The sequence below is a fragment of the Lolium rigidum genome, chromosome 6 (assembly GCF_022539505.1).
Source record: "Lolium rigidum isolate FL_2022 chromosome 6, APGP_CSIRO_Lrig_0.1, whole genome shotgun sequence".
NCBI classification, from domain to species: Eukaryota; Viridiplantae; Streptophyta; class Magnoliopsida; order Poales; family Poaceae; genus Lolium; species Lolium rigidum.
In genome coordinates, this window is record NC_061513.1 from 115,159,568 (window position 1) to 115,170,801 (window position 11,234).

The 11,234-nt window shown below is 43.9% G+C and overlaps 3 protein-coding genes across 3 annotated transcripts; all 3 read right to left on the bottom strand.

Moving 5' to 3' along the window:
• Positions 1-269: 269 nt before the first annotated feature.
• On the bottom strand, positions 270-1,228 carry LOC124667543 (PLASMODESMATA CALLOSE-BINDING PROTEIN 3-like). The gene is made up of 2 exons (XM_047204810.1): positions 875-1,228; positions 270-788 (listed from the first exon to the last, which is right to left on the bottom strand). The coding sequence occupies exons 1-2, from the start codon at positions 1,173-1,175 to the stop codon at positions 496-498; spliced, it is 594 nt and encodes a 197-aa protein (XP_047060766.1). The 5' UTR covers positions 1,176-1,228; the 3' UTR covers positions 270-495.
• Positions 1,229-2,299: 1,071 nt separating this feature from the next.
• On the bottom strand, positions 2,300-6,153 carry LOC124668515 (glutathione S-transferase 1-like). The gene is made up of 3 exons (XM_047205637.1): positions 5,889-6,153; positions 4,011-4,059; positions 2,300-2,960 (listed from the first exon to the last, which is right to left on the bottom strand). Exons 1-3 carry the CDS (start codon positions 6,036-6,038, stop codon positions 2,503-2,505), a joined length of 657 nt encoding a protein of 218 aa, XP_047061593.1. The 5' UTR covers positions 6,039-6,153; the 3' UTR covers positions 2,300-2,502.
• Positions 6,154-6,874: 721 nt separating this feature from the next.
• Positions 6,875-9,994, bottom strand: LOC124668516 (glutathione S-transferase 1-like). Its single transcript, XM_047205638.1, has 3 exons — positions 9,716-9,994; positions 8,079-8,127; positions 6,875-7,515 (listed from the first exon to the last, which is right to left on the bottom strand). Exons 1-3 carry the CDS (start codon positions 9,863-9,865, stop codon positions 7,076-7,078), a joined length of 639 nt encoding a protein of 212 aa, XP_047061594.1. The 5' UTR covers positions 9,866-9,994; the 3' UTR covers positions 6,875-7,075.
• Between the last annotated feature and the right edge of the window lie 1,240 nt (positions 9,995-11,234).

Below are 11,234 nucleotides of genomic sequence, written 5' to 3' on the forward strand. Positions count from 1 at the left end.
CAAAAAAGTCAATGTTTACAAACTTTGATCAAATATATTGGAAAAAACATGAACAACTATAACATTAAATAAGTATATTACGAAAACATATCTTATATGGTGAATGTATTGGTATTGATTTGGTATTACAGATCTTCATATTTTGGTATATATTCTTGGTTAAACTTTAAAAGCATTGAATTCTTATCTAAGTTTGTACACCACCTATTTAGGGACTAGGGAGTAGTATAGTAGCATAGCATCGCATGAATGATTCTGGACACTACCAGTACAGCATCTGAAAAGCACCGGAGACTGGAATTCGGGATCTTGAGGCAAAGAAATCAAACTACATACATAGGCTAAATATAATAAAGAAGATGAAAGACGTGCACAAAGATAAACCTGAATCCAGAAGGACAGCCACGTCTCCACCAAAGCAACAAAGCGCTGGCTGAGTGGATCAGAAATGATATCCCTAGCAAATGCACTACGTGATTCTGCTTTACGCTCAGATCACTGCACAAAGAAAGCAAGGACGGAGGCAACGCCGAGCAAAACACGGAGGCCAATGGATGCAGCGGTAGCAGCTGGAGCGTCGCTGCTCTCGGGGCCTATGATGCTCGCCGAGGGGCCGGACGCGCCGCCGATTGGAGTAGTGAAGGTCCCTCCCATGCCGGGCGTGGCTGGGTTCGTCGCTCCTCCCGGGGAAGAAGGGTTGGTGCCCACGCCAGCGCCTGGAGCCGTGCCGTTCCCGGTGCTCGTCCCTGCAGAGCTTGCAGATGCAGGGTACTTGCAGGTGCCGGTGCCTGCAGAAGTTACGGATGCACCGTGAGGTGGAGGAGATCGACGATGGAGAAGGGTCACTGAAACTGATGAGCAGGTGGGTACGTACTGGGGTCGGTGGTGGTGAGGGTGGCGGTGCCGCCGAAGTCGCAGGTGGCGCCCTTGGTCTGGCTGCTCCGCTGGTAGTAGCTGTTGGCGGCGTAGGAGCAGTGCGCCACCACGGAGTCGGGGCTGTGGCAGCTCCCGCCGGTGGCCACCGGGGTGCAGTCGGCGCCCTGCCCGCACGCGTAGTCCAGCGTCTCCTGCAGCGCCGTCTCGTTCGCGTCCGCCCTGCACACGCACCACGCCGCGGCGGAGCCCCTGATTGACGCCGCCAGCAGGAGCAGCAAGAACGCCGGACTCGCCATCATATCGATCGTGCGCGCGTCACGCTGGAAGTGTTTGTAGAGTTTTTTTCTGAGTCTGGGCACGGATTGATCAAGCTAGCGCTCCCTTTCCTCTCTAGCCGGCTTGACTTGAGTGCTCGAGCTCGACGTTAGCTGCTGGTACACCGGTGATTGAAGTAGTGCGGCGTGAGCTTTCCTTTGGCTCTGCTTTATATCGGCAGCCGGCCGTCTCTTTCCTCTTCCTTCCTTTCCGCATGGTGTCCATCGCCTTTGGGCCGAGCTGACATGTTTCTTAGGCGCGAAGTTTTGAGTTCACGAACCATGTCACAATGCCACACGGGACACCTGTAAGTTTCTTCGGGCTGTTCTAGCCCAAACCACGGTCGTCAAACTAAAGGCGCCGAGGTTGCAAAGGTGTTTGTGAGCTCTGTGGCATGTGCTGCGCTCTTCTTCCTAGAGCTAGTGCTTGCTCTTTTCTTTTGGAGCAAAGAAAAGGCAAAGCTACATCAATCATATGATGATAAGTTAGACTGGTGGTAGATACCAGATACATACTTTTGTGCAGAAAAGAAAAGGGGTGACGCTTCACGGTGCTTACGTGTCGAGTTCATTGTTCAGCTCTTTAACACATTCGAAGTTTTCTTTTCTTCTTTCTTTTTCACAGGGAGCACATCCGAAATTTTGATCAGATACCGAGAGCAAACCTCTTTCCTCTCCTCCCTACTCCCGTTGTTGATGGGTTCAAGAACAGAAAACGAACTTGAGATCACCTTCATTAAGAAAGGGCCACTTACAGATTCTTCGGAAACATAACAAGTAACCAGCAGTTCAGCACGCTATGACGAAACAATGTCCCCTCCGTTCCATGAAACTTGTCGGAGTTGTCAAAAATTGAATGTATCTCGATACAATTTAGTGTCTAGATATACCCAAATTTAAACAAATCATAGATAAGTTTCATGAGACGGAGGGTGTACTACAAATTGGACGACGAATTGCATTGATTTTTTCTTCTTAACTGCATACATAACTTTTTCTTTTTCTTAAACCAGTATCTCCACAGCTTAGACCATGAATTGGACCATGAATTGCACTAATTTTTATATGATCATGGAAGCAACAAATGAGTAAACACTAAAGCTTACATATCTGAGGGAAGAGTTTATTATAAACTAGAGCACAGGGATGCTCGTTTTAGTGTAAGATTAGACAGGATCACAAGCATCGTTACTACACAAGAGTAAACATCCAGGACACGTCACAACAACTCATACCTGGACAAGCAGCCATCGAGACACAAGTCACACAAACTGCTCTTATTTCGTGGATCATGGTTCATGGAGAAACTGTGCTAGGCACTACTTTGAAAATATGGCTTCTTCAGTGCAGCGACCTTCTGAACGGATGGCCTCGCCATCAGGCTAGACCACCATGCTTTCACATGCGGATATGCGTCGAACAAAGCCGCCTGGGGTGTAGCCGCCAAGCATGCAGTGGAAGACACATGGGTAAGGTCCGCAAGACTGAAGAAGTCTCCAGCCAGGTACTTGCACTCGGTCAGGCGCGCCTCGTAGACCTCCAACACCTTCTTCAGCTTCACAAGGTTATCCTCGACGATTTTCTGGTCAGTGGCTCTCCCGAACATTGGACGGACGAGGTACTCAAGGATAATAGGCTCCAGTGCAGCCGTGTACTGGTTAGCCTCCACCTCAAGCCACACATCCACCATTGCTGACTCCTTGAGGTTGTCCTCCTTCAACAGCTCCGGTTTGCTCTTGCGGCACACATACTTGCAAATAGCACGCGATTCTCAAAGAAAAAGGAAAACAAGCAGAACCAGAGTTATGATAATCAACAGCGTCAGTATGGAACTGTTTTAACATATTTCAATAAATTGTTCTACAACTAGCAAAATAATAACAAATCACATAACATTTATTAAATTGATTAGATTCACATGTAAACTATGTATGATGAAAATTCAAATAACAAACATATCGTATATGTATTTTCCTACATAACCATATATAAACTCGAGCCTTTTCCTTCTTTCTCCAACTAAGTTGATGTTTAGTTACTATATTACTTCATTGTTCTGAAATCAAGCATACGAGAACAGGTTGATCAAAATTTGATACATCTTGGCATGTGTCATGTTTGACAACGACATTTCATTCTGATAATCTAGTGCTTTGATATTTATTACTATTTCCGGTCATGTTTTGGCCAAGAACAGCCACACCACTTTCACAGAAATGATTACATGACACATACGTATGTTTTCATACAATCTAGGTTGTATCCTTCAAACCGGGGAATTATGAAGGAGTGTTTTTACTGATTCAGTGATTGCATTACTAGGTATGTGGTTGGTCAGTATCCAAGATTTCTCACTGGAAGTTTCTGAAGACAATCATTGAACTACTGGAAATATTTATTCACATAGAAACCAAGTCCAAAATTTATACTCCTAATTTGTTTTTGATGAAACGAGAGGAGAGCTGCCATTTCTTGCCAAAGAGACTACATCATCACTTAGAACATTGAAACAACAAAATCGAAAAACAGACTAACAATTACACGTAATTGCTTTTTTATCATGTCATCACAAACTGATCTGTAGATAAAGATTAAAAATTAATCGAAGTGAAGCTGATCCGGCACTTCCAGTTTAAGTGTATGTACCATTTTAGACCATCTGAAAATCTAGCTTCTTATATATTGAGAAGGCAGCCAACAACATCAACATCATAAGAAACAAACACAGCAACAATATCATAAGAGCATCATGACCTATTTGCTTTATTCATGAGGGGAGGAAAAGAGAAACAACTCCAGGAGTTAGCATCATGTTCATACCCCAGACATAGAAGTCATCATCCTGCAAAGCTGGCATCTGACCAAAGGGCTGCAGACAACGATAAAAGGACAGTAAGTTTCGGCAATCAGATGTCACACCTCTAAAACATAGGAATTACATGTCACAGTTACTATCACACTAAGAAATTTTTTTCAAGCAAAATTGTAGGTACCATACAGCTGGATAAAGCAGAGAACATGCAAATATCTGCTCAAACAGACAATAAACACTCAGAAATATGTTTTGCCAGGTCGGAAATTTAGAATACTATCAATCTTAAAATGGATACTTAAAATAGCATGGAAAAGGTTGTTAAATGCGTAGTATGCTAGTTTGTATAGTGATAGTTCATAGTTGGTCAGGTTCTTGGTAGCTGGTGCTACATGTGTACACGATTCTTTTGCTCAATACTGGTGGTGGCAAAAAAGGCAGTACTCCTAAGTCATAATAGCTAGTTTCTTCATGCAATTAGTCTAGCAATCGCCTGAGCCCTTTGGATCCCTGGAAACAGGACTTGTTTTGATGACAAGTTGATTAGTTCTCCTGCCGAGGTCATAAGTTGCATGTGCTCGTTTCTGAAATTTTAGGCAGGACAACAATCAGGCAAGCGTTTCAGGTGCTTCCCAGATGACTGGTGAACATGAGGCAATGGCAACACATCTCAGGATATAGGATGGTTGGTGGAAACAGATGGGGCGCCAACCACACTGCCTCCATGAGAGGCTGTTGTAACCGCCGTGCAGCAAAAAGATGCATTTGGGCAGTAAAGGTGGTGGATAATCTGAATGCCAGCTGCATTTTGTTTTGTCTTACGATTTACTGGAAACTTTCTGAGCATTAACAAGTTGTTTAGAGATTAAAGTAAAAAAGTTGCTTGGGGCTACTGGGTTAGTGATGTGAGATTGGTCGGCTGAACTAATGTTTATCCCGTAATGAACACTGAGAAGGCCTACCACATATGTCGAATGGACGTAACGGGTCTATAAGCTAGATACATAGTTGTAACTGAAAGAAAAAAGATAAAATATAGGTTATTAACTTAAAAGCACCTGTGTATCGACCTTATATGATCCATGATTTGTAGTAACTTGAATGTCTAAATTTTACAATAAAAAGTCTGTGTGCATCGCTTGATGCAGAGGCTGGGGTTAAATTCCCCTTTTCGGAAAAATGCACATTAATAGGTGTAAGCTAGATACATAGTTGTAGTTAAAGAAAAAAGTAAAAATATAGGTTAGAGAGCACATATGGCTTACAGATAGAAAAACAAACAATTTGCAGACATTAAACTAGCAGGTCACCAAAGGCATGTGTAGAGTTTTCCGTATCCAAATATTTGTGAACACAAGGTTTAGGAGAAGATCTGAAGATGTACTAGTAAAAGGTAGCAGCCGTCGGTGCTGGGTGCAGGAAGTGTGGATGTGGGGAACATTATGTTTATCTTAAGTGCAACTGGGCTAAAGTCAAGTGACTAAAGATTGGAGGACAACGGAGGTGTTAATTACTTACTTAATTAAGGTCACCACGCGGGCGACGCCCAAATCGTTAGCCAATCTGAGACAAGCTGCAGCGAAATCCACAATTATACTCCTTGAGCTTGGGATTTGATTTCCTCTCATGTTTTTTTAAAGAAAGTTTCGGTCTTCCTAAATTTCGATCCCCAATTGAACCCTAGTAATTTCCGAATCGTAATCCCCTTCAAATCCTGAGATACTACGGACGACAGCAGCATCTCTCCCGTAAACTATACAGAGACAGAGGCATGGCAAGCGACCACCCCTCTGGGCGAGTTCACTAAATTACAGCAGCACGAGAGCGAGCTGCAATTTCGTGCCAATCAAAGGGAGCGTGCGTGGAGGCGGTTAGAGCATACGTACGTTCCTGGCGAGGTGCTCGGGGCTCTTGTGCTCGCCGGCGCCGAAGTCGATGGGTACGATGTCGTACTCGATGCCGGCCTCCTCCAGGGCGGCCACGCACCTTGTCACGTTCCACGACATGGTCATGCCGTACAGCTTCACCGGAGCCATCGCTGATCTCTTCTGAACTCTCACTATCCAGAGCGGATTCAGATCCAGTGGCTTGACAACCCAGCTACAGGCCGTCTGCTTACAGTGGGTCGGCTACAGTACATATGCTACATGACTATCTGCGGTGTATGTGCTACAGTTCTTAAATCTCGGCTGTCTATTTCCAATCTATGTTCATTGCGTTCCGCCGCCGTCCCAGCCTTTGCCCCCACCGCTCCTCCATGCCGGCACCCTGAACATCGCCAACGGCCAACGCAGTCTCTGAATCAATACTGAAAGATCCATCCATGTTAATATTCAGGAGGTTTAGCAGCGCACGGTTGCGGCAAATGAGAGGATGTCATTATCTGTTTCAACCTCGGTAAGAACGGTAGGTGAGCATTGTCAGAGTCCAGGAGCTGGGTTAAGTGGGTTGGCTTCACACCGGCAGGCCTTGCATATTTGCAGCCCAGGCTTTTTTATCACACAAGTGTGCTTAAACATCAACATGGTAAACGACAAATATCAATGCTGGATGCTCTTTGTCTGCTCGTTGGAACTATTCAGCATATCATCCTTCATTATGCATATACTCCTGCTCAGCGTCTATGGCTTCCAGAACAATCTCCCTTGTCCGTTTCTCAGTAAAGCAAACAAAGGTGAATGGAAGCACCAGATATGACATAGACCCCAAACCATATGTGGAGTTAGTTTTCTGCTAATGAATAGAACATCTAAGCAAACAAAGGTGAATGGAAGCACCAGATATGATATAGACCCCAAACCATATGTGGAGTTAGTTTTCTGCTAATGAATAGAACATCTAAGCAACAGATGAGAAAATATCAAAGCTGGGATACCTGAAGGAAGAATTTATTAAAAGCCAGAGCACGGGAATGCTCATTTCAGTACAAGATTGGAGTATTACAAGCAGCACACCAGCAGAAGCCTGAACATTCAACATCAAGGACCACATCACAACAACACAGTCTTCGAACAAACATACGTTGGGGCACACCTCGGCTTATTCATGGTCAGCACTCAAAACAACTCTAAGATCATGGCTTCATCAGCGAAGCGACCTTCTGGACAGACGGCCTCGCCAACAAGCCAGTCCACCAGGCTTTCACATGAGGGTATGCGTCGAACAAAGATGCATGCGGTGTAGCTCCCAGGCAAAGGGTGACAGACACATGGTTAAGGTCCGCAAGGCTGAGGTAGTCTCCAGCCAGGTACTTGTACTTGGTCAGGCGTGCCTCGTACACCTCCAGCACCTTCTTAATCTTGCCAAGGTTTTCCTCGACGACTTTCTGGTCAGTAGCTCCGCCGAGCATAGGGTGGACGAGGCACTCGAAGACAATGGGGCTCAGTGCAGCGGTGTACTGATTGGCCTCAACTTCAAGCCAGACATCAACCATGGCTGACTCCTTCAGGTCGCCCTCCTTCAACAGCTCTGGTTTGTTCTTGCGGCATGCATACTTGCAAATAGCACGGGACTCTAAAAGGAAGAGAACAACAAACGGAACCAGAGTTATGGTCAACGATGGCAAATTTCCCGAAGATTCTCAAGGAGTATGTAAATTGGACTTAACCTAGCAAAATAATAGTAAAACCCATCACAATTCTAAACTTCATTATGTTTGGTAACTGTATTACTTCACCGCTCGAGAGAAGGTTTGCTAATAATTGTAAAAAAATTCAAGTGTATTTCTCAATGGTTTGATCCTTCCAATTACTTTAGTTTCTACAAACGGTATAACAAGAAAATTCTCATTATTGGTCTAGTGGAAATACTGAATCACATGGCAACCAAGACCCAAAAAGTATACTCTTTCTAATATGATGACAGCTAAAAATTACACATAATTTGTTTTTTCATGATGTCCTCGTAAGAAGAAATTCTTAAGCTTGATAATAATCAAGTGAAGCTGGTCTTGCACTACTTAGGTACCATTATAGAATCACAACATCAGTACTGTAAAAAGCTAAAAGCATCATGAACGTTCATAGTTTTAGTTATAAGGGGTGAAGAGAAAATATCTCAAAGAGGTAGAATCGTACCGAAGACGTACAGGTCACCATCCTGCAAAGCGGGCACCTGACCAAATGGCTGCAGAGGACCATATGAAGACAGTGAGTTTTAGCAATCACATGAATCATACGCCACAGTTCTTGTGAAATTCACATTTGAGATTGGTTACTCAAAATACATATGTCAATAAGATGACATTCTATGGGAATGACTTCATTTATAGATGATTCTTTTCGTGTAAAAACAGTGATACATGGTAACAAACAGACGAGTTGATACATAATAAAACAGTTGAAAATATCATTAAATGTATCTTTTAATAGCATATCAATTGTATAAATGCGTAATTTGACAACAAAATGCATGACTAATTGCACATTCAACAAATCTGTAGTTACTGTAGAGCTGAAGAAAGAGAGGGCGTGGAAAGTAGGTGCTTAGACAGGTGGTAAATGCTTACAAATATGTTTGCTAGTTCTAAAATATAGAATAGTATCAATCTTGAAATGGCTAAAATAGCAGGGAAGAAGCTGTGATGTCCGTGCTTCATAGAAAAATGCTAATAGCAGAGTCACATCCTTTGCAAAAAATTGGATGTGTGTGAAAAACAGGCTTATTCATTCCTGCAGTTGGTCTAGCAGTTGGCTGTTGCGTACTCTGGACTCTTACAAACAGGCTTGTTTCTATAACATGTTGATTAGGTCTCGGACTGAGATCATCAAATTATTGTCAGGAATTCACAAGGAGGAGAGCAAACAGTCAATTGTGCCGGGTACTTGTACTTCTATCTTGCAGAGTGAAGCATTGTGTGAATGATCGCCGGTCGACTGGTGTACAAGCAAGGCCAATGCCTATGCCCAGGATAACTGACGAAAACAGTGTTGAGATGCTGACGTGACTGCTGCGCGGCAAAAATGTCACTGGGAGGTAGTAATAGGTGTTAAGCTGAATGCTTGCTACATTTTGTTTTGTTTTATGTTTTGCTGACAACTTTCTGGGAATTAACAGCCTAACAGGCTGCTTGGGCTCCTGCGTATGTTGAAAGATTATTTCCTGAACAAAAGGATTATTTTGTTTGGGAAGAGAACATGCTTCTTAGAAACCTTAAGACCCACCTTTTAATTACCACACCTCTCCTATCACCAAGCAAATCTGAATGATTTTAACTGCTGAATAAAATGCATAATTTTACCAAGAGAAAAGGTAAAGAAAACTAAAAGGGTGACTAACTTTGTCAGAAGCACCTTAATGCTTAATAAAGAGAGAAAATAAAAATCGTCTCTTCATAAGAAGGCACATCGCACATAACAATAACAATAGGGTAGGTGGCGTCGGTTCTGGGTGCAGGAAGTTGTGGCTGTGTGGAACGCTTGTTTCTCCAAAGTGCAACTAGGCTGAATCCAGTCAAGTAACTAAAGATTGGAGAGCAGCGGGCGGAGGAGTGTTTATCACGATAGATTACGGATGACAGCAACATGTCTCCGGCTAACTGAACTAAACTAAACGGTGGTAGAGACATGGAGGGTAGCGACCGGACCCGTCTAAAACGACAGATCAATAGAATCATTTGGTGAAATTAGAGGTAAACGGCGTCAGATTAGAGACAGGTAGATCGAGGGGCCGCGAGCGCGCGCGTGGGTGGGTGCCGGGTGGAGGTTGAACTTACGTTCCTGGCGAGGTGCTCGGGGCTCTTGTGCTCGCCGGTGCCGAAGTTGATTGGCACGATCTCGTAGTCGACGCCGGCCTCCTCCAGCGCGGCCACGCACCTCGTCACGTTCCACGACAGGGTCGCGCCGTACAGCTTCACGGGAGCCATCGCTAAATCTCTTCCGAAACTCTCTCGAAAACCTTCACACTTCTCCTCTTCTAGCTAGGCAAGAAAGTCGATGCGGGATGGGATGGAGAAGATGACCATCTGGGTCGCCTTTTAACAGGCGACGCCGACGGATTGGAAGGGGGGCAGGTGAGTGCGGTGCGGTTGGTCAATGGTAGCCCCACCGCGCTTCTCGATGCTTCCGTTTCTTAAACCCTTTCAAGTACCCTCATTTTCCTTTTGCAACAGCTATTTTGGCGAGTACTTGATTTTTCGTTAGGGGTAGTAATCAGGTACTGACGCAGGTAGTGACGCGCAGTGGTTGGTGCGCCACTGAGGCGTCGAGATTCGCATATCTCCTTTCACAACCACCCTTCAGTACATCGATTTCTCTACTTTTTTTTGGAAATCCTTCACAGTATTAATTGCCCATATTTTTTTTGGTAATTAATGTCAATATATTTATAGTACTAGCGAATAATACCGAGTAAAGATACATGAGCTATCTCCAACGATTGAAACAATCTAAAAAATAAGAAAACAATCTTCAAAATCTTTCATCTTCCAGTAAGCGATTTGACACTTTCTCGAAGGCAACCGTACAAATATGATAGTAGTAGATGTCAAAATAGATAAAAGCCAAAATCTTTTTTATTCACTAGTAGGAAAAGCCTCATCAGTGGCGCACCAAAAATGAATTCTGTGGCGCATGGGAGGTGCGCCACAGAAACGTCGCCACAAAAATAAGGTTTCTGTGGCGCACCTGCCCATGCGCCGCAGAATTAAGGTTTCTGTGGCGCACTTGTTTTTAGGTGCGCCACAGAAGAGCGTGCGCCACAGAATTGCTTCTTAGTGCGCCACAGAATTTGCTTGTATTATACACGATTTTGTGCTGCCTGCTATACATATACAGTTTATACACAGCAATACGGATACACAATACGGATACACAGGTTATATACGAGCAACATTCAGATATAATATAAATATCATGTACATTGCACAGATATAACATAGACATCATCATCACATTACTTAGAGCCCGATCGAGATACATATATAGTGGCAAGTGTCAAATGTTTTGCATACAACTCTTAATTCATACAAAATTCACAATTTCGAGATACAAAGTAGTCTTCATCCGGTTCCTCCTTTGCTCCGTCATCTCTACCCACCAGGCTCGCTTGCATCGGGGTCCTTCCATCCAGTTCCTACTATGATGAAAATGGAAGAAAGTGAGACCAACAAGTATCCGATGCACAAGAGAAATGGAATAAATGCCTCATACATTGTTGGTCAACACAAATATTAACATTCGGGGACGGTGTAAGTGAGACCAAGTCCGATGCACAAGAGATTGATATTTGTGCTA

Coding starts and splice junctions, on each gene's coding strand:
- LOC124667543 (XM_047204810.1), bottom strand. CDS start 1,175: ATGATGGCGAGTCCGGCGTTCTTGCTGCTCCTGCTGGCGGCGTCAATC. Junction 789..874: donor CCTCACCACCACCGACCCCA/GTACGTACCCAC, acceptor TAACTTCTGCAG/GCACCGGCACCTGCAAGTAC.
- LOC124668515 (XM_047205637.1), bottom strand. CDS start 6,038: ATGGCTCCGGTGAAGCTGTACGGCATGACCATGTCGTGGAACGTGACA. Junction 4,060..5,888: donor CCGAGCACCTCGCCAGGAAC/GTACGTATGCTC, acceptor CGTTGTCTGCAG/CCCTTTGGTCAGATGCCAGC. Junction 2,961..4,010: donor TGATGACTTCTATGTCTGGG/GTATGAACATGA, acceptor TTTTTCTTTGAG/AATCGCGTGCTATTTGCAAG.
- LOC124668516 (XM_047205638.1), bottom strand. CDS start 9,865: ATGGCTCCCGTGAAGCTGTACGGCGCGACCCTGTCGTGGAACGTGACG. Junction 8,128..9,715: donor CCGAGCACCTCGCCAGGAAC/GTAAGTTCAACC, acceptor GGTCCTCTGCAG/CCATTTGGTCAGGTGCCCGC. Junction 7,516..8,078: donor TGGTGACCTGTACGTCTTCG/GTACGATTCTAC, acceptor TCTTCCTTTTAG/AGTCCCGTGCTATTTGCAAG.